The 21,903-nt window shown below is 39.6% G+C and overlaps 6 protein-coding genes across 7 annotated transcripts; 4 read left to right on the top strand and 2 right to left on the bottom strand.

Annotated features, from left to right (window-relative positions):
* The first annotated feature begins 53 nt into the window (after positions 1-53).
* ufd1l (ubiquitin recognition factor in ER associated degradation 1) lies at positions 54-3,985 on the top strand. The gene is made up of 12 exons (XM_018673785.2): positions 54-193; positions 413-545; positions 1,151-1,183; positions 1,281-1,402; positions 1,741-1,871; positions 1,958-2,030; positions 2,121-2,189; positions 2,286-2,354; positions 2,427-2,477; positions 2,576-2,664; positions 3,019-3,103; positions 3,314-3,985. The coding sequence occupies exons 1-12, from the start codon at positions 191-193 to the stop codon at positions 3,386-3,388; spliced, it is 933 nt and encodes a 310-aa protein (XP_018529301.1). The 5' UTR covers positions 54-190; the 3' UTR covers positions 3,389-3,985.
* A 395-nt stretch (positions 3,986-4,380) lies between these two features.
* Positions 4,381-6,576, top strand: lg13h22orf39 (linkage group 13 C22orf39 homolog). The gene is made up of 3 exons (XM_018673810.2): positions 4,381-4,514; positions 5,122-5,289; positions 5,929-6,576. The coding sequence occupies exons 1-3, from the start codon at positions 4,461-4,463 to the stop codon at positions 6,058-6,060; spliced, it is 354 nt and encodes a 117-aa protein (XP_018529326.1). The 5' UTR covers positions 4,381-4,460; the 3' UTR covers positions 6,061-6,576.
* mrpl40 (mitochondrial ribosomal protein L40) lies at positions 6,548-8,594 on the bottom strand. The gene is given in 6 exon segments (XM_018673798.2): positions 6,548-7,102; positions 7,233-7,314; positions 7,856-7,884; positions 7,886-8,012; positions 8,196-8,279; positions 8,425-8,594. Coding segments are annotated over 6 exon segments (612 nt in total). The 5' UTR covers positions 8,487-8,594; the 3' UTR covers positions 6,548-6,874.
* A 212-nt stretch (positions 8,595-8,806) lies between these two features.
* Positions 8,807-13,979, top strand: acaa2 (acetyl-CoA acyltransferase 2). The gene is given in 11 exon segments (XM_018673774.2): positions 8,807-8,975; positions 10,542-10,708; positions 10,811-10,939; positions 11,503-11,619; positions 11,736-11,798; positions 11,800-11,884; positions 12,054-12,229; positions 12,514-12,643; positions 12,775-12,845; positions 13,034-13,188; positions 13,272-13,979. Coding segments are annotated over 11 exon segments (1,191 nt in total). The 5' UTR covers positions 8,807-8,959; the 3' UTR covers positions 13,354-13,979.
* Positions 13,980-15,280: 1,301 nt separating this feature from the next.
* rpl6 (ribosomal protein L6) lies at positions 15,281-18,789 on the top strand. Its single transcript, XM_018673736.2, is given in 7 exon segments — positions 15,281-15,449; positions 15,543-15,641; positions 16,406-16,549; positions 18,114-18,162; positions 18,308-18,450; positions 18,452-18,493; positions 18,606-18,789. Coding segments are annotated over 7 exon segments (777 nt in total). The 5' UTR covers positions 15,281-15,302; the 3' UTR covers positions 18,759-18,789.
* A 569-nt stretch (positions 18,790-19,358) lies between these two features.
* On the bottom strand, positions 19,359-21,630 carry dynll1 (dynein, light chain, LC8-type 1). 2 transcript variants are annotated; one of them, XM_018673746.2, is made up of 3 exons: positions 21,488-21,630; positions 20,596-20,734; positions 19,359-19,758 (listed from the first exon to the last, which is right to left on the bottom strand). In XM_018673746.2, the coding sequence occupies exons 2-3, from the start codon at positions 20,725-20,727 to the stop codon at positions 19,621-19,623; spliced, it is 270 nt and encodes an 89-aa protein (XP_018529262.1). In that variant the 5' UTR covers positions 20,728-20,734; positions 21,488-21,630; the 3' UTR covers positions 19,359-19,620. The 2 variants fall into 2 exon arrangements, with proteins under 2 accessions (XP_018529262.1, XP_018529272.1); XM_018673756.2 differs by having other exon boundaries at positions 21,492-21,603.
* Between the last annotated feature and the right edge of the window lie 273 nt (positions 21,631-21,903).

The raw sequence follows: 21,903 nt of genomic DNA, 5'->3' as shown, positions 1-21,903 counted from the left end.
TAAATGACTGTTTCAACGGGCTGCTGTGATTGGCTATGGTTACCCTTGTCGTCATTTCCTTCTGTCGGTTTGTACACTTCCGGAAGAAGCGGAAGACAACAGCAGTTCATATGTGACATTCCCCGACAAGAAAACAGAAACAGACATTTTGATTCGACTCGTTTGACAACCAAAGACTTAAATCGTCGACATGGTGAGTAGCTGTCTGCCACTGTTCACCGCTGAAGACGAACTCATGTCAGAACAAATCGTAGTTGGAGCAGTTTAGCTGGTTAGCGGCTAACAACAACAACAACTCAACCACAGCAGCAGAAAGATGCTCTGTCATGATGGAAGTAAAGTCCTGCCAACTCATGGAGAAAATACCAGAACTGTGTGCGTTTCATTAACAGGATTTTGGTTTGTTCCACAGTTTTCCTTCCAGGTTTTCGACCACCCGATGTCCCGGGGGTTTCAGAACCGCTTCTCCACTCAGTACCGCTGTTACTCGGTGTCCATGCTGGCAGGACCGAACGACCGGTCCGACGTGGAGAAAGGAGGCAAAAGTGAGTGTTATTCAAAGAAACGCAGAGATATTTTTCATGCTTTTAATCGGTTCAAGGTTTCTGTACAAACTGTATTTTAGCATCTTGGTCCAAACCCCAGAAATGTAATCTAAAATCATTGACTATAACTAAGATCTGGTATGCAGTCAGAGAGGTATTTGTGACTATCGTTTTATTGGATGAGACTTGTCATAGTCATTCAGTCCACAGTGCCCTTTCCCATTCCACAGCTGTCTAGTCCTCCTGTTTCTAACCCTAATCAATCGATCGATCAATCAATCAATCAAGTTCATAATTGCTGTTTTGATGCAGTGTTTCTCAAAACAGTGTCACACCCAGCTGTGGTTAGAAGGATATTCAGATCCTTTTTAATTTTACTGTAGGAAAAGTATGTATCTATAATCAGGAAAATGTGTTTAAAATATTAATGGGTTAAGTACTCAATGCAGAAAAATGGTCCTGATTATTATATAGCACAAAGTCTAAAAGTTATGACTGCTGGTTATGGTTTCATACTTGTACCCTCTGTTTCTTATATTGGTTGCTAGATATTTTGGAGAGCTCATGTTGTTCATGTGCCAAATAACTTTTTGTTTTCTTTTTAGTAATAATGCCTCCTTCGGCTCTTGACCAGCTCAGTAAGTGCGGGTTAAATCAAGCATCTCTTCATTTGAAAAGTCCTGTATGCATGCACCTTCCAGGTTTCTTATCTTTCTGCACCTTTCCCCTCTACAGGTAGGCTTAACATCACCTATCCAATGTTGTTCAAGCTGACAAACAAGAACTCAGACAGAATGACACATTGTGGTGTCCTGGAGTTTGTGGCAGATGAGGGAATCTGTTATCTGCCACACTGGGTGAGAAACAGTAACAAATTTGATGTCAGTGTCACAGAGATTGAACTGTCTGCTGTCACCAGTAGTGGTGTACTGAAGCATTCTTCTTATGTAGAAACTGGATTAGTAATGACATTTCATGCAAATACAAATAAAGGTACCAGCTTAAAAGTCTATTTAAGTAAAAGGAAAATGAAGTCAACAGTTTCTTTAGAAATAATGGATGAGATCATCAGGATTTTAATTGAAACGGAGAACACGTGTTTTTTACTGTTTCTGAAATGTTCTCTGCTGTCTTAATGCTTTTAAGGCCACTTTGTAAGGCAGCACTGATGTTTGCTTTATTGTGTTTGCTACAGATGATGCAGAATCTCCTGCTGGAGGAAGGTGGTCTGGTCCAGGTGGAAAGTGTTAACCTTATGGTGGCCACTTATTCAAAGTTCCAGCCGCAGAGTCCCGACTTCCTCGACATTACAAACCCAAAGGCAGTGTAAGAAACATCAGTTAGGGAAAATAAATTCATCCTATTTGCCCCCCACATTTTGTGTTGTAACTAACTAATTCACTTTATCACAGTCTGGAGAATGCACTGAGAAACTTTGCCTGCCTGACAACGGGTGATGTCATAGCTATCAACTACAATGAAAAGGTAAATCTACTTCTTCAAATTAATTTTGTTGTTTTGTCTCTTTTTCCTTTAACTGAATACCACAGCTAATGAAATCTGTGTTTGTTTCAGATATATGAGCTGCGAGTCATGGAGACCAAGCCAGATAAAGCAGTATCCATCATTGAATGTGATATGAACGTAAGACCATTAATTTTATCACAGACACCAGTAAGTCTTTCTCTTTCTGTGTAATTAATTGTGTTAAATTCTGTGTTGTGGCTCTGTTTTTCTCAGGTGGATTTCGATGCTCCTTTGGGTTACAAAGAGCCTGAACGGCGACCTCAGCACCTGGAAGAACCAACAGTAAGAACCAGACTCAGAAGGCAACTACAGTTTGTTCTCTGAACAATTAAATAAAGGCTCTTTTCTTTGCAGGAGGAAGAAGGAGACCCCAGCAGTTATGCCGACATGGACACAGGATTCAGAGTGAGTAAATGTTGCTGGGGGTTAGACACAAACAAATCCCCCTTATGATGCCTGACAACTGGAGCTAAGATAACTTCTAATCTGTTTCTAATCCTCAGGCTTTCACCGGTTCAGGCAATCGTTTGGATGGTAAAACAAAGGGGATTGAGCCTAGCCCTGCCCCTCTTGCCCCAAGTGATATTAAAAGGTGAAAAGATGTTCAGTTTTTATATTTTATATATATATTGTATATATTTATATGTCATGCTGCTATGTGAGTGACCACAGTAGTACAGTAGAGCATGGCAGGAAATGACAAAAGGTTACAGTGTTTGTGAGGTAACGTCATTTTATTTTGGTGTCACATGACACGGTCATCTTGCTTGTAGCAGATGAACTTCATGGTGTGGCCATTTAAGAAACTGTGAAATACAACAATAGACTCACTTCGACTTGTAGTGTCTATAGTGTCTGTTAATTCATGAGATGGTCAGAGTTCAACAGTGTGTGGACTCTCAGTAGCAGTCTTAATTTTAACTCTCTTTAATTTTTCGTCACACAGAGGCATTCCCAACTATGACTTCAAAGTTGGCAGGATCACCTTCATCAGAAACTCGAGGCCTCAGCCCAAAAAAATTGCAGATGATGTAAGAAATGTGAATGATTTTATCAGATGTTAAATTATTTGACGAGGCTGTATTTGTAGTATGTCGGTGGATTTCCTCACAATCTGTAGTCCAGTACAACGTCTTTTAATTGAATTAGCACCTGATAGTTTTATTGTGTGATTTACATATTTGTATTGAATTCTCTAAATCAAAATTGCAACTGTTTTAAATCTCTTTTAATCCTTTTAGGATGATACCCTGAACCGATTCATCGCATTCTCTGGACAAGGACAATCATTACGCAAGAAGGGCAGAAAGCCTTGAAGGTCTCCAAGTGGACGAGCTGGCTGATGGTCACAGACTCAACATATCAATTGTCACCTTCAACAGCAACGTAAAGAAATTGACCTTCAGATGCTCTGGGGTTTTGCTTGTCTTTCCCTTTGAAATGGGAGTTTTGCTGTTGAGCTAGGACTGCAATGTGTAATTAAAACCCTGACCGGTAATATTTTGCTCAACAGAAGCTGAGCTACATAAAATGCTGTCACTTTTAAGTTTTTATTTAGGAGTTCAGGCTGACTGATTCGAGCCAGGCTGAATAAATTCTATCATCACACCACCAACACAAAGAATAGCTTGTGAAGTATTATTGCAATATCAGATTTGAATTACATTTGACCCCCACCCCCTTTATTTTTTTCCCAAATTTGTTGCATTTTTACAGTTCACTTTGAAATACTGACATACAGAGTCTGATTCTTATGAAAGAATGGGAGCAATATTAGCTCTATACTTCAATTTGTAATTATAAAGAATTAATGTTTTTGGGTTTTTTTCTGAGTTATATGAATACTTTGAAAGTTTTTTCAAATTTTTCCTGGTTTATTTATAGACAAATAAAGAATTATGTTCCCAAGTCAATTGATTGTAACCTGCAATTATGGTTGTCGTGTCCAAGAATATACAGTACATGAACTACAGAATAAGACTGGAATATTATAGGAGGGGTTGAACACATTTATTCAGGAATAAGCAGATGAATTGTGATTGGTTCTTCAGCCTGAATTAAACAAAGTGTAATAGCATGGATTGAAGTAATAAGTAATTGTTTTAAAACACTGTTAAATGACAGAGAAGTCAGAAAGATGTAAAAAAATATTTGTCCAAAATGGACACTTCACTCAAATAAAATACAGATTCATTCCATTGAATTGGTCACAATTATAGTTACGAGTTATGGGATGCTTAGTTAGAGTGTCCTTGTTTCATTTTGATGTTTGCTGTTCAAAGGTACTTTATGTTTACAGCCTAAAGTGAGTTTCAAAATAAGTGTCGTCGAACTGCGTGGTAGCTCTTGTTGTGAAAAGAAACCGACCCGGAAGCATTGTTCCTGTTCATGTTAGCACAGCTAACGTTAGGAATGGACCGGTCAGCAGAACTATCGTGGAGGGTAATCTATCAAAAACATCAACTACGTTGTGAATTATGTTCTTGGCTAAATGTCCTGATTTGATTTTCCCTGCCTTGGTCTTGATAGTTCTGATATAGAGTGAAGAATACCAGATCTGAGCCAAGGTGATTAGCTGTCGATGCTAAAATGCCACAGTAACCTTAGCTAGCTATCGATGAGCGATGTCAGTTAAAGCAGGAGGTTAAAAACCCCTGAGTTCTTTACCTGATTTATGATCTGCTTTAAAATCTAACGTTGCTTAACACATTTAAAGATTATGTATAAATATAGTTGTAATACAAGACCAGCTACTAAACAAACTGGTTCATATAAACCATAGCAACCTCAGCGCGGCGCTGTCAGACAACTTCTCCATTGCCAGGCTGGAATTTCAGCCTCACTTAAGCAAAAACCCATAGCTAGACACACATGTGAAGCACTCTGCATGTTGATGTTTGATATAGCCTTTAAGTGTCATCCTGTGTAAGGTGTAACCAGGGAGGTGGGAATGATGCAGCCATTCATCATATACACAACAGAACGAGGTCAAAATGTAATTTGTACAAGTCAGACTGGTGATGATTCCTGCCTTTGTCCATTCGTACAGCCACCCCGGGCATGTGACAACTACTGGAGTGAATTCAGGCACTGCAAAAGCTTGTGGAATCGTTTCCACCACTACTACACCTATGGTACCTCCCCGTCCTGTCAGCAGTGGCAAGAAGACTACAATAACTGCAAAGAGTGGGAGAAACACAGAGACATCGAGGCAAAGGTACTGTACATCTGCATGAGGTCGCGTTGTTTGTCTTTTTCTGACACAAAAAATGTTGGTGCTCTCCAGTCCTACGCTTGCCAGTGAGAAATTAGCCTGGTTGTTAATCTGAGGTCTGCTGTTGGTTTTATTTTCTTATTAATTAGTAAATTAAATTTGGTAATTTTTTGTTTCTAAAGTTGTCAGCTGTGTTAAAAGTGTTAATTTCCAAACATAGCATCAGTTTTGATTATTGCCATCATCATCCACCAGTATTTGAACTTTTTGGGGCAACAGTTTGTGTTCTGAAACCTCTCAGAAGGACCTGGGTATTAATTGTACCTCAGCTTGTTATTCATTGACTGTTCTCACTGACAGGCAAATGAAACAAACTGTTCTTATACATTTAGTGTCCAATAGGCACAAAAGCAAACGTTTTGCTTTTTTCCACATATTTTTACATTCAGAATTCATTGTAATGTCAGTGATAGTAAAAGCTGCCCTGAAATAATTAAATATTTCTAAGATAAGCTTGACTATGGTACAATTAGTTTGTTTCACCAAGTCTGTCCAACATTTTTTACAATTATTGAAACTTCTTATGACTAAACGAGCCAACCAATAAGGAAAATTTCATATTTTTTCTATAACATATTGTAGGAAGCTTTGCAGAGGAGTGAAAGGAACAGAGTGGCAGAGCAGAAAAAGTTCACTCCAGTGTGGAAACTGAGACAAGACCCTCCTAGAGACTGGCACCTGCCCCTTAACCAGGAGAAGCCTCAGGACTCCTGAACTGTCACCATTATGTATTAACCTGCTGTCTCTGCTCCATGGTGGCTGGAACAATGTGAAATGAACATTCATAATGTACTATATTCCACTACATGGACATACAATCCTTCACAGCTTTATGCTGGAGAGACTGGTCATCACTTAGTGCCATCACAGGTTGTGTTCAGAGAGCGCGTATATTTGAACCGTGGTGGCAGCATCTAGTGGTCAATGAGGATGACAACAACTACTCAATCAGTAAGTTACAATATGATCTCTGCAAAGGCAAATAATGAAGTCTCCTATGCTTGTGTAAACTGAAGCACACTCACACACACTGTAAATGAAGTTAATATAAATTGCTTGGTTTTCTTTGTAAGGAAAAGGCACCATTGGGTCAAATCATGCACTGGATACATTTTCAAGATTACATGTAATCCATCTAAGTAATGAAAGACTGGCTGTGCATCATTTTGAGCACAAAGTGTTTAACATAATTCTGCTCAGATTTGATCAATAAAAAAACTCACATTTTAATTTTCAGTTTTCTTTCTTATTTTATACAGAGTTGTGAAAATGAAAAGAAAAAATTCAATGCATAATTTCCATGAACGTTGTTGCGTTTTATACAGAAACAATAGAACTGATGTGACTTTAAGCCTTACACTCTTGATGATAATTCAAGAAAAGAAAACGTGTGCAAGGTGTTTTGCACACCTACATCTGCAGACTGTTAGAATGCTGCGTCTTGGCTTATTTAATCATGTACAAATGAGGACACACACTACATAAACAACAGTACACACAGGCTGCAGCCACAGCTGTTCCCTGTCCATCACTGAGTGTAAACTCTAGTGATGTCGTTGTATTTCCCATCAGGAGCATCATACTGGGTCTTTGGCGGTGTGTTTACAGGACCTTCATGACTGAAGGGAAACAGAAGAGGGTCTGGCTTCAGTGCTGCCTGGTATAGCTCCTCAGACTCCAGCTTCAGCTCCTCCAGTGCCTCCCTCTGTGCTTCCAGAGCAAGTTCAATAGCCTTCACTTCAGCCATGTGTTGCTCCTGCAAGAACAAAGATGAGATGAGCACAGCAAATATAGCCCCATTAACTGTACACGATGGAGAGCAGAGGTTAGAAGCACCATTTCTGATAAAAGCTTTAGTGCTGGAGATGCGATAGGTAAGTGCTGACCCGTTTGTAATGACTCCACTCCTTCAGCAGCAGGGCTCGACCTTCCTTTTCTTCAAATGACAAGCTTGGAATAGAGCGCTCCCTTTGTAAGAGAATAATAAATACTAGTTTATAGCCCTTCAAAGCCAGCAGGGAAAGAACAAAGGCACAGTGAGTCAAAGAAAGACAAATGATACATAAAAGCACGTCCATTAAATATATTAAAATTAGTAATGTTGAATAAGCATTAGCCAGTCTTCAGATGTTTGAATTCATTGTGGGAGACTTAATGTCAAAATACTTTGTGTAACCTCCTTGGATTAACTTCATTTGTTCTCCCTGCTGCTTATTTTATTTTGTGCAACATGAGTTTGACACTGCTCTCGGGCAATAATACAGCTGAGTAGTAAGAGAATACTTCCCTTTTCCTTCCATCCATTCCATGGCATATACCAAAACCAATGTACCACCCAATGCAATTTTTAAGAGATTTAATAGATCTCATAAGATATATCAGCTGGGCTTTGGACACAGAGGCAATACTTTGTTGTTGTTGATAAGAAGAATACTGAATAACACCAGGCTGTCACCACACCCCGCAGACAGGATAACAACAGCTCAAAAAACAGTGAGATCAAGTGTACCTTGTTTCATCCTTGCATTTGGCTGGAGTGAATGAAGTCCTCTATAGGGATATATTCAGGTGGAACTTTCTCGAGCCTCTTCAACTTTTTTTTCAGTCTGTCTCTTAGTAGCTGCTCCCTTCTTGGGTCCACTTTCTTTTTCTTTTTGGGCTCCGCTCTTATAAAACACAAAGTACAGCTCTATTCAATTACATTATAATATATACATTGGCGAAGTGACATGAAACAAGATATCATCTGGGATTTTGGCTGTTATAATATTTCAAAAATTTACATCACACAAATCACCAACATATATAACTTACAGGCAAGTAACAGTGTAATTCAGCCTCGATCTTACCTCAGTGGAGCAGATGTCTTCAGTGTCATCACTGGGGCAAACCAAGGACTCTGTACAGCATGATGATGTTCTCCCGATAGGAGGCTGTAAAACAACACACAATAAAGGGCCTGTTTGTTTGTCAACCACCGAGCTGATTCAGCTGACATTTCTCTACTGAATAACCTTAGCCACGTTAGCTCCAGCTAGCTAACACCTTCTGAGTTCACGTCAAACCACAGACACTTACCTTAACGGGGCGGTCTGTCGGGACAGAGCCCTGCAGAGACAGCGCGATAAAGCCACAGACATGTTTCCACGGTGTGTTGTTTCAGTTTAAACTCATACTAAAGTGACAGAGACGCTCACATGTAAGTGCACATCACTGCGCTCGTCCCCTTACTTGATTGAGAAGTGGCGCAGGTTTATGACGTTTTCAACACGCACTCGCGCATTTTAGCAGGCGCACTTTCGAGTATTTTTGTTTGTGCTGGAAATAAGAAACTCCAATAAATTTTGTTAAGTATAAGATAATTAATACATATAATTAATAATAAAAACGATACAAGACAAGTAATTATTAATAATTCCTTAGTTTGACTTTATAGGTTTTTTTTTTTTGTCGAATCTCGAACGAGTGAAGCGTTAGCGCAGCGGCATTATTTAGGGAAAAGGTCGCAGCTGTCCCCGGGTTTTATTCATCTCGGACTTATTCACAGGTGACACAACACAGATACCAGCAGAAAAGTTTGATCCGGACAGCGGTGGGTTATCGAATCAGCATCATGGCACTCCTCAGAGGTAAATAAACACGTTTCAGCTCAGCAAGAAGCCAAAAAAGCACGAATACACGCTGGTGTGGATTGTTAATTTTAGGGCTGACACGTTTTACATTTACATTTATCAGTGTATTATTATCATCAGTGACCTGAACTTGAATGCTTTTAATATAATATATAGTCAGTTTTGTTCAAATATGAATGTCGGGGGGAGTGTGAAAGTTTTGCTGAACATTATGTTACTGAAATGTAGGCGAAAGGTGACAAGATGGACTCAAGATCATTAACAGCTATTTGTCGATCGCAAGACTTTGTACACAATGCAAATGAGAAAAGGTGAAACCTGCTCTACATCCTTTTGTAACCATATGGACCTTTACAACACTGTTTCCTTATCCCAAAAGAAAAAAAGGGAAAAACACCTCTGAAAACCTACTGAATAAACTCACCCAGCAATATAGTCTAGATTATTTATGTAAACTGTAATTTGTACTGTATTATGTAATTTCAGAGTATTTTTCTTTCCATATGGGTTTTCTTTTTGTAGAATTATTGCAGGAGCACACCCTAAAAGTTTTGAATAATAAGATAACATATCAAAGGTAAAAGTATCCATTATTCAGAGTGATCAGTTTCAGTTACAGCAATTACTTTATTGGATCATAAATATTAATGTTTAACATGTAAGCAGCAGATCTGAGGGTTGCATTTTGTTTGGATTACAGTTACTAGAAGAAAATGTACTTAGTTTCCACCAATAATTATCTCCTCACAGATCTTTTTGCTCTTCCCTTATTTTGTTCTTTGAGTTTTTGGTCCACTTTGTATTTTTGTTTACTTTCCACGTACAAACATGCGTACGTGTAAAAAACAGGACATATTGCACAACATTAAACACACTCCTCCAGCACACGTTAGGTGTTACTGAGTTTAGGCCAAAAAAAATGCAAGTCCAGTCCAGTGCAAATGCAATGGCAGGTCTAGGCATCCTGTGCCCCCTGATGCATCCCAGAAGTTACTCAATAGTCCAGTGTCTGATTAGAGTCTAAAAGGCGTTTCAACACAGTATTTTAAGATAGAGATCATACCTAGCAGTTATGTAGTTCTAGTGACATCTGTTACAAAGCTTTGAGCATCACATCAATTTTCATTAACCAACAGGTTTAACTTGCATATAATAACATCTGCCCCACCTGTGTTTCACTGTCTCAGATGGATTCCATTTTATTTTGATCAAGCTCTTTAATCAACAGGCACACTTTGTGATTTGTTTCAAAAAGTTACAAAAAAACCCTCCATTATCCCTGAACATTAATTGTTGTTAATTGTTTGTGTCTGTGTGTGACAGAAATATTTCTGGGAAAGAGGTTTATACTGTACCTTGACCTGAGGATTGAAAACCCAGGAGTATATTCTCCTCGTGTCCCTTTAGACCCATTTGATGCATCTGATGTTAGTTTCCCCTTTTTTATCATCTCTGCAACACATACCACCCCAGTAAATTCTTACACTGTGATCTGGCTGTGGTTTAATGGTGGGTGGTGTGAAGTCTTTGTCGCTGTACTAAACTGCTCCTGTTTTTCTGCAGGTGTATTTATTGTAGCTGCCAAGCGCACTCCGTTTGGTACCTATGGTGGCGTGCTGAAGGATCACAGCGCAACAGACCTGGCTGAGCATGCAGCCAAAGCTGCCCTCGCTGCAGGGGGCGTTGCACCAGAGCTCGTAAACAGTGTCATCATGGGCAACGTCATGCAGGTACCTAAAATCCAACATAAATCCACAATTAACAGATCACAAGTGCTATCACATGAAAATACCTATTACTAGTTTCCTGTCTTTACCCCCCCCTAATTTCAGAGCTCAGCCGATGCACCCTACATTGCTCGTCATGTGGGTCTGAGGTGTGGCGTTCCTATCCCAGTGCCTGCTCTCACTGTGAACAGACTGTGTGGATCTGGGTTCCAGGCCATCATCAGTGGTGCTCAAGTAAGAACTCCACCAAGAACAAAAAACACTAGCAGGAATACAAATCTTGTACACTCAGTGGCCACTTTATTAGGTACACGTGTTTCGGTCTGATACAGTCTAATATGACTGTTCTGCCATAAGGTCTTCTTTTATGATGCCTGTGATGTTTAATTTTTGTTGACACTGTCTTTGAAGTGCTAATTGAATCATACATTCAGCACTGACGTTGTAGTTAGCAGCTGTGTTGTGCCGGACTGTAATATATTCCATGGTTTTCCTAATGTTAATGTATGTAAATATGAAGGGCAAAACCTCTTAATATAATATTTTCCACCACTTTTAGCTAATTGAATTTACACTTCTGACAACGTCCCCAAAAACTGAACATTATGAGGTTGGTAAAGATAGATTTTATGGCAGAAATGCATTAGATTGTACAGGTAAACCTAGTAAAGGAGCCCCCGAGTGAATATCTGTGAATATCTCAAGAGCATGGTCCATACATTTGTAAAAGTACAATATTTTACATATATCAGTTGAACATAATGTGTCTCAACTTTTTGTCTTGTTTTGTTTTGTAGGAGATTTGCCTCAAGGAGTCAGAGGTGGTCCTGTGTGGAGGATCAGAAAGTATGAGCCAGGCCCCGTACGCTGTTCGCAACATACGATTTGGGACAAGGTTTGGAGTGGATCTCAAGGTTGGCTTTTAATTGATTTCTCTTTACCTTCTAATCCCCAAATACTTGACTAAAATGTACGTGAAACCACATGATGGCCATAAAGCAGTTAAAACCTCTCCTCGTCTGCCTCATAGCTGGAGGACACTCTGTGGGCCGGTCTGACCGACCTGCATGTCAAAATCCCGATGGGCATCACAGGCAGAAAACCTGGCAGAGAAATACCAGATCACACGAGAAGACTGTGACAACTATGCATACCAAACACAACAAAAGTGGAAGGCCGGTAGGACAGGATTTTTTGATGTCTTTTCTTTTTATGGTCTGCTCATTTTACACATCATAACACTGAAATATACTCAGAAGAGGGACCAGTATTTTGGCAGTCAAGAAGTTTCTGCTCGAGTCGAGTTCATTCTTAGTAGTTAAATCCTAACTTTTTTTTCTGTTTACAGCTCATGAGGCAGGTCACTACACAGCAGAAATTGCTCCCATTGATGTGAAAGCTAAGAAAGGGAAGGTGCCCATGACTCAGGACGAACACCCTCGACCACAGACCACACTAGAACAGATGGCCAAACTGGCTCCTGTCTTCAAGAAGGGAGGAACTGTTACTGCTGCCAACGCTTCGGTGAGTTAAGGCCTAAGGTGTTGTCTCCACTTACGGATCTAAGGTGATGAGTTTATCTTTTATCCATGGAGTGGAACGTCAAACAAGTTGTCTGTTTGACTTCAAACAATTATTTTTATTCATGTTTTTATTCACTTGGAGCAGTTAGGACTTGTGGTAATGTTATTTAGAGTTCCTCATGTTGAGCTTTTAAAATATATTTTATTATTAATATCATACAACTATCCTTACTTCTACCACGAGCAACAGCCTACTTAATCTGTCGCTCTCTGCTTGATCTCCAGGGCGTTTCTGATGGTGCTGCTGCAGTGGTGGTTGCAAGTGAAGAAGCACTGAAGGAGCACAAGCTCACTCCACTGGCCAGAATTGTGGCCTATCATGCATCAGGCTGTGACCCAAGCATTATGGGAATTGGTGAGAGACACTGCTGTAATGGAGATGCAACGCAACCTTTTTGAGTCAAAAAGGAACGACTAATAAACTGCTGTGGTACTCGACATGATCTCTGATAGTATGAATTTCTTTTTTCACTCTGATCATCTTAGGCCCCGTTCCAGCAATCACAGAAGCTCTCAAAAAAGCCGGACTGACGCTGAATGACATGGATCTTGTGGAGGTTTGTTATCAGTGAGAAAAAGTTTACCTATGTAAAAGTACAGAAGTATTATCAGAAACATGTTTTTTAAGTACTTCAGAATTATACTTAAGTTACAGTACTTGCTGAGTTACTTTCCACCACTACATCTCATATGTTTTGATTTAATCAAACTCATTTGTTCCACTGATGTCATTTGCTTTGCACAGGTGAATGAGGCATTTGCTCCTCAGTACCTGGCCGTTGCTAAGGCTCTTGGTCTGGATCCAGAGAAGAGCAACGTCAACGGAGGCGCCATCGCCATAGGTCATCCTCTCGGTGCCTCTGGAGCACGTATCACTGCTCACCTGGTTCATGAGCTCAGGTAGCCTAGGCATTAGTGATTATATGCACTGTATATCAGCTGAGATGTCGGCAGTTTTGAATAATGAATTTTGTTTCTGACAGGCGGCGAGGAGGAAAGTACGCCGTTGGCTCTGCCTGCATCGGTGGTGGTCAGGGCATCGCCATCATTCTCGAAAATTGCTGACTGAAGAACCTGCCAGTATCAGAGGAACTCCTGTCGAAGAACGTCCCGCACACACACTCTCCTCTCACGTAAAAAACATTCAATTGACACATGCTAAAAATAGATTTTTTTTCCACACACACACACATAAAATGGTTAATGCTCTCTTGACATGAGGTACCACTGCTCGGTTTTTCCCTGGCACACAAACAGAACTATCTCTCAAGACTTTTTTGCTGCTTACTCTTGTTTCCTCTTAGAGTCTATTTATACAAAAATGCATAGTAATGTTACAGTCCAGTGTTGCCTTGGAAGCCATGTGAAGTTAAAAGAGCCAACTCATGTTTCTGATCATTGTACCAGAGTGCTGCAAGAGTCTGTTTCTGTATGAGCCTGAAATACAGAAGCAGAGGTCCATGGTCACAATAAACCGTGTAGCATATTATTAACTCATGTCAAGTACAATTTGTGTTGGGTTAGAGAAAGGTTTAAAGGAACTGGTATTTGCCTTAAAATGCTCTCCATTATGCCTTTATCAATGATTAGTATTGCAAGAAAATATATCTGACCTGTGATGACTCCAGCAAAAACTGATTTTGTAATTCTTTGTCAAAGAATCTCAATAAATTGAATTAAAAAAAAAAAAAGTTTTCATCAACAATATGTGATTTTTTCCTAGTTTAGCAGGGAATTTAACAACCACTGCTAGTTCTCTTCATTTTAGTTCTAGTTCTTCAAATTGCTCTTAATATTTTCTTTAAAGATAGACCTGCATCATCATTGTATCTTTAAGTTATATTATTTCTTTTTTGAACAATGCAAAGCAGGAAATACAGGAAGACAAAAGTCTGTATGCAGAAGAAATACATAGCAGTTACTGATGTATGACTATAGCAGGCTACTGTATGAAAAACACAATAACAGAAAACATCAAATGTGCCTCACTATAAACCTCCACCACCACCATAAAAACGACAATACAAACAGTACAAAGAGGCTTTATACAATAATTAACTGTTTGCATGACCACATAAAGACAATAATATTTCAGATAAGTTAAATTATTTATTGAAGGAAGGAATTTGTTTAGGACTACAAGTACCATCATCCTCTCGAAATCCGACGCATTTACGTCAACGTCATGGTGCAGCGTCCTTATATGCGTCACGTCCCCGGATGTCGGTCTTTTTTTCATAGCAAAGGTAAGAATGCCTTGCCTTCGTGTTACTGTGGGAATTAAATCTGTTTTCATCTGTGTTATAGAATTAAAATTACAGTCCTCAAATATCAGGAGAGGAATCCGTGTACTTAGATGATGCGTTGGATATAGTTATTACCTTGATTTATCTGTTATGTTTATATAATAATGAACAGTTTTGTGTATCGCTCGTCCTAGGCCGCCGGCTAGCCTTCGTGCTGAATGTATCGTTAGCTAGCAGGCTAACAGAAACGTGCTGCCTTTCATTGCACTTGTGTACCATTTACACACACAATTCCACTGTCACATATTAAATCTTTCTTTCAAAACATTAAACTGCCATTTTTAGACGACAAGTGTTAGGCTAATCGGTAAAGCGACTCCACTGTACTGTGTTGCTAGCTGTTAGCTAACGTTACATGTCATGCCTGTTCTGCATTGGCGATGCCTGTGGTGTATAGCACTAAACTACTTTAATGTAAAAATAGACTGTCGGAAGGTTGTTGCTTTTTCTTGCTGCTTACCAATGTGTGGGGTACTCGGACTACGAATTTTCATTTTCTTGGAAAGCTGTAGTTGTCATTAATTCAGTGCTGATCTACTTCAGTTTGCACCAGAGCTTGAGCACTGTATAATAGTGCACTGTCCAACCAAGACTGGAAACCTCTTTTTTCTCTCACAATAATTAAAATAAACCACAGTAAATTAAATTGTGTTGCATTGCTATAGTGGTTGTATTAATGTCTGTTTTACTTATTCTACTTTGTGTCAGATGGCAGAGGGAGACAAGAAGTCTGCCAAGAAGAAGCACGGGAGCCGGAACCCGGTTCTGGCCCGGGGCATTGGCCGCTACTCCCGTTCCGCTATGTACGCCCGACGGGCCATGTACAAGAGGAAAACCAAGACCACTGAGACCAAGGTGAGGACAGATCCAGGACACCATGCAAAATGAGTTATATGAAGCCACATGTGTTGTTGTTTGTGTTTTGATGCTAATTTGCTTTTGTTTCAGATGGAGAAAAAGATTAAGGTGAAGCCGCAGGGCACCGTTGTCAAGACTGTCGGTGGAGACAAGAATGGAGGCACTCGTGTTGTCAAGCTGCGCAAGATGGTGAGTGATGTGACATCAGTCTTTCCCTTCAGATTGGATTTTGTACATCTTAATGACAGTTGAAACCTCAGATGTAACTAAGTCAAAGCAATCAACAGTTGGCTGGCTTAGGGGGAATACATTTTTATTAATACCATTTGAGATCCATCAATTAAAACTACTGGGAGTGTACATGGTGTTCAGTGTTTTGGCCCGCCCAGGATGGAATGATGGACACAAACTTGGAAATTCAGCATGGAAACATAACAAATCAGATACTCAGTTGACATTTTGGAGGCTGGGGTTTGTGGTGCTGTTGAATTGTTCTGTGTTAGTTTTCTAATGTGCTGTCCATGCAATTTGAATTAGTAAGGATAGACTAAATAACAAACACTTCGCTGTATAATGCAATACAGTTCAAAAGCACCACAAACTACATCTGCCACAGTTATACAGTTAAATCAGCACAAACAGTCTCAATAAAAACTGGTCATTAAAACCTTCATGAAGGTAGGATGTATTTCAGGACTGGTGTATTAGACTGGAGTAGTTAAGTGTTCCTATTAAACTCGCAACTATGTAAATAGGGTTACATTTTTCTAGTATAGATTCTGATAGTAATTGGTCCTATCAGCTGATTTAGTGCTGTCAGCTCTACAAAGCATTTGTTGATTTGTGTCAAGTGAAAAGGAACCCACTTGGTGATTTTGTGTGCATATGTCATCCACTGGATTTTGGCAGAAAACCAAAACCAAAAATAGTAATATTTTTATACTCTACTGCAGCCCCGCTACTACCCCACAGAGGATGTTCCCCGTAAACTGAAGAGCCATGGGAAGAAGCCCTTCAGCCAGCACAAGAGGAAGTTGCGTTCCTCCATCATCCCAGGAACTGTCCTCATCCTGCTCACTGGTCGCCACCGTGGAAAGGTGAGAACCATGTGATAAATGTGAATATTCACATGAATGAGTATTAATGATTTACGTAATACTTCTAGAGGCTCAAAATAATGTAAGTACAGAGTGCTGCGGGGTTTAAGGAGCAACAGTCTGTGTGCTTACAGGATTAAAACAGGATCATCTCTGTAACTTCCATATTGTACAAAACCCATTTGACTTGATGCAGATTTTCACATCATATATGAGAACTGGTCATTATTATCTGTAATGGCATGATCTGTGATCTAGATGTGAACTAAAGGATCTCTCCATCAAAACTTTAGATCTCAGTATGTGATCCTGCATTTATTCCCACTGTTTGATGGGTCTTTGATTATGTAGGCTTGTCACTGCATAACAAATACATGATCTATAAAATGGTTTGTTTACATAATGTGTGTAATCGAATCTGATACATTCCAGTTATGATTCGGGACATACACTTTTTTTTCCCAATCTAAGTGAAATTTAAAAATGTTATTGGATATATCAAGATACACTGTGCAAATGTCATGTAGTCTAAGTGATTACTGTTGAGGACTGTAAAATCATAAACTCATGGCGATGATGTCTATGGTCTGGCAGATGTTAGAAATGTGAATATAGAAATGCCTCAAACATAGTTTGTGTCAACAGTGAAGTCATTAACTCACTCATTTCTCATGGTAGCCTGTCATAGTGGACAGCTACCTATTATAGCATCACTGCTGATTTACAATTTTATTCCTTAACTCAATAGTCACTTAAGATTTAGGACAATAAAGTGCAGTTGAAAATGGGCATGTCAAAACCTCATTGAAGAACAAAATAAGGAACTTGGCTGAATTGATTCTTCAACTTTATTAATTTTCTGTTGTGTGACACTTCTTCCACACCATTTCTGCAAATTGGCATTTGCATAGCCTTTTTTTCTAGTCACTGTAATTGTGATGGATTTGTATTTAGTTCCAGAACTGTCAACAGGTAAAACTGTCTTGAATTGGAAAGATAATGACAATGCAGTTCATTACCATCATTTTCAATAAGGAGACTCACAGTATCAAAAGATAGTGGCTGGCCAAATAAATAAATAAATAAAATCAGTGATGCATCCTCCATTGTGCATGGAAATTTTTCTGCTTGAGGACACATTGTGGGTTTAACATCACTATAATCACAACACCCTCGGTGCCGCAGACGTTGTCCCTCCCACTCTCAAACACTACATGGGCAAGTTATGGAAGCGAGTATGCCCACACACACTTGGAGCAGTGGCTGACCTAAATAATGTTTCAGCTATGAAACTGACAGAGAGCTCTCTCGATAAAATCAGGAGTGTGTGTCAAGTAGATTTATTTTTCCCTTGTCTAAATAGCTTGGTATAAGAGAGGATTGCAGCTGTTGAATTATCTCACTCAAATGGCACACATATCACAGTTATTTTTTCTGAGCTCACTACTTGAATAGTTGAAGGATCCTTTTTGTGTTGAAGTTGGTAAGGAGTTTTGTGTGCAAAATACTCCCAATGCAGCAACTTCATATCGGTCTTTTTTTTTTTTCTTCTTCTTCTTTTAAGCGTGTGGTGTTCCTGAAGCAGCTCTCAAGTGGTCTCCTGCTTGTCACTGGTAAATATGACTCTGTTTACTCAACATTAATGCACATTATAGAAGAATCATCCATAATTCAAAGTAGTAGCTGTCAGCACAATGTTGTGGGCATTGTAAAGCATCTTTCTGACACTAGTGTTGTCTCACTTTTGTGTACTTTCAGGTCCTCTTGCTGTGAACAGAGTCCCCCTGCGCAGAGCCCACCAGAAATTCGTCATTGCCACCAACACCAAAGTTGACATCTCTGGCATGAAGATCCCCAAAACTCTGAACGATGCCTACTTCAAGAAGAAGAAGCTGAGGAAGGCCCCGTCACCAGGAGGGAGAGATCTTTGATACAGAGAAAGAGGTGAGCTAATTTGGGCTATAGTCTCTGAATGCTGTTTTACAGTTTTCTGCCAGACATTGGCTTCCAGATAAATGATGACTGACAAAGTGGTTTTCTACTTCCTCACTTGCAGAAGTACCAGCTGACAGAGCAGAGGAAGGAGGACCAGAAGGCTGTTGACAGTCAGCTCCTGCCCCTCATCAAGAAAGTACCTCAGCTGACAGGGTACCTGCGTTCTTCCTTCTGCCTGTCCAATGGCGTCTACCCTCACAAGCTGGTTTTCTAAATGTGTTGTAATAAAGAGTACCACCATCTGATGTCATGTCTTGCCTCAGTTTGTTCTGACATTTCATGTACACACATGGTTTGGATCTTTCTTTGCCAGATATGTCATTAATTTGCAGCCATTCTAACAACATAGTATCTCCTGAGCTATAATAGTTTATGACTTGTATTTACGCTGGTGAATTTACTATTAACAGGTTTTAGTGTCATGAGAATGAAATTGTCCTGGCAGCTGACCACATAGGACTGTCATACAAAACAATATCCAAGGTTAATGTGCTTCTGTAAAAAACAACAGGAACTCCCTGAGTGATGCAGTGGCTCAGATATTGTGTATGAGTTTCCTCAACATACCCGAGTCTTTCATACCCCATCTCTTTACTTCAGATATGGATTTAATATGTCAAATAGGTAACTGGGGAACAAAGACCAGCAAATGCAACTTGATATCATCCCACTGGTATACTGTAAATATAAATGTCAATACTACATTTATCCAAACATCTCAAAACATGACAAGTAACTGGCGATATGGGATTATAAATCTTATGGTTCAATTAGCAAATAATGAGGCAGTGCAATGAAATGACCACACCACACATGGGACCCAGACAGCTTAACAGCTACGCTTTAATTAAAAAATGACATGTCTAATGTAACAAGACAAAAATAAATACAAGTGTTTTATCTCTTTAACATGGCCACGGTTTTTTTTTCTTTTTTTTTTGTATCCTCAAAAACAGAACAAAGTAGAAAGCAGCACAGAAAAAGGCAGCGGCCCCTTGCCAAGGAATGATAAGTGCCTTTGTCGAGTCAGTCAGTACTGTATGTATGGTCAGCTGGTGTCGAGAAAATGCGTTCCCTCAGCCGGACTTAAACAGCAGAATGGCCACCTGACCCAAGTAGAAGTAAATGAAATGCTTGGTCTCGTGAGTCACGTAGCTGCCAAAGTTCCTCCCAACGATGCAGTGCCAGGTTGGGTTATATTTCTTGTCAAACTCCTGTGTGGGACAAAAGACACATTGTATTCATCAGATATTTGTGGAGCGATACATCCCTGCAAGTACAGTAGATGTTACAGAATGAAAACCAAGCGACAAACCACATGTGTAATTTATGCTTTCAAAGAATACATCTCAACTGACAAGTGATACCATTTTCTGCACTGAATATATTGTGCCTGAGGGAAATTAAGAGTTCGCCAATTTCCCCAGAAAATACAAGTATCACTCTTCCAAGCTAAGACTACATATTACATGATATTACTGATTTGTAGATTTTATTTTATTTTTTTATAGATTTATGTACCCCAGGTTTGAGCTGTGTGATTCATTGTGACAAACTGAAGTCTGGAGTTTTGGCTATTGTGTGGTTGTAATTTTTAAATGCTGTCAATTGATGGACAATTTAGTCAACTCAACTCCTGTAAAAACTCACTCAAGGTGTACACTCGCCAACATCCAGGACAGTGCATGAGAGATAATATCCAGCTGTATCTAAACGGTGTAACATCCTCGAAGGAGTGTCAATCCCTGCTCTGAGCAACAATGCCATCATGGGAGATACAGATGTGGTCATGTGGCTTGTGAAGGACAGTCAGTCCAAGAGGAACTGGTTTCCTCAGGAAGAGTGGAAACAATTACAAATACCAGGCTGGGTGTGGAACATGAATGATGCACAGGATGGTTGGTCAGTAAGTGCAAAAATAGCCTCACATCGCTAAAAGAAATAATAGATTTTGCTCACAAGCCAGTGGGTGAAAATTACACTGTGGGAACATACTTCGTGGATTGAGCTGAACAGAAGATGTTGGATGCGCAAGCGTTTTTTTAAATTACCTTTTTGATGTATGCAGCGATATCTTTCTCGATGTTGTACTTCTCCAGGGCCTGTGTGGCACACTCCACGGCGTCCTGCTGCATGTCCTCCGACATGTCAGCATTTTTGATCACTGCCTTTCTGTCAGACATGGTTGCCCTGGGAAACCAAAACACAGCGGAGGATTTATCATCTTCACAGACACATTGGCTCACACAAACACACAATGGAAGCGACTCTAGACCCCAAGCATCCCAACAGTCATTATCATCGATTGACTTAAACAGTGCTGTGTAGAGAGCACAGAGGGTCTCAGTAAAGGAAGAAAAAAGGCTAGTTAGTGACGAAGTTATTATTATATAATAACTGACACATAGTATTTGAGCCATCTCTACAAGTGTTGCATAACAACTTCCATCAGCGGCAAGCTCACTGGATGCGCGCTCTGCGTAGTTTCTATGGATACGCAAGACATTTGAGATTATCGCCTCAAATTTATCCAGATTTCAACAAAGATCCTATGAAATCTGAGGCTGCGAAATGAAAGCAGATTGCTGCAAATGCCAAACAATTAAAAAAAAACAAAAACAAATATAAAATCATGCCATAGCCGAATCAACGTGCAGGACACAAAAATAAACAACCCGTTTTCATAACAGTGTCACATTTGAATACTTTAAATTATCTTAAGTAAGGTGTAACAGGGAGAATGGTTTGCTAGCAACACCTCACCACATGCATACTGAGCGATGATTTGCTGTTGATTGGCTAAAGCACGATAACTAGCTACTCATTCATCCAACCAACGGAAAAAACGCCATACAAGCATAAATATTGCCATTTCGATATTATTTAAAAGAAAATAAATTAGACAACGTATAATATTCTGCATGCGCAATTCTTTAAATTTACCTACTAGTCTCCCGTATACTGTTTGTCTAGTTTTAAAGAGACGACCGCTCCTGTAGTGACAACTCCCGCGAAGTGGTTGACACAAAAGTAATGTGGGTGTGTAAGGGTAAGAAAATGCTGTCTTGACGTGTTCCCATTGGCTGATATTATTGCACAGGACGAAGTTATTGGCTGGATGAGGCCTATCTTTCCGGTGTTTCTGACTGCATTTTATTTCAACCCATCATGCCTTGCGACACAACCGTTGTCGGGGTAACCATTGTAAACAACTTCACTGGCGTTACAACTTTGTCAAGTATGTTATGCTGATTTAACATTGTTTTTGTTTTTTTTTTACAACAACGTAAAAAATATGAGTTTTATGTCTCCTTTTTAGGGCAATTTTTGTAAACAAAGTAAAAGGAAAATGTTAACAT

Source organism: Lates calcarifer, linkage group LG13, assembly GCF_001640805.2.
Source record: "Lates calcarifer isolate ASB-BC8 linkage group LG13, TLL_Latcal_v3, whole genome shotgun sequence".
In the NCBI taxonomy this organism is placed as follows: domain Eukaryota; kingdom Metazoa; phylum Chordata; class Actinopteri; family Centropomidae; genus Lates; species Lates calcarifer.
The sequence above is the reverse complement of the archived record's forward strand: the minus strand, read 5'-3'. Positions and strand labels throughout refer to the sequence as shown.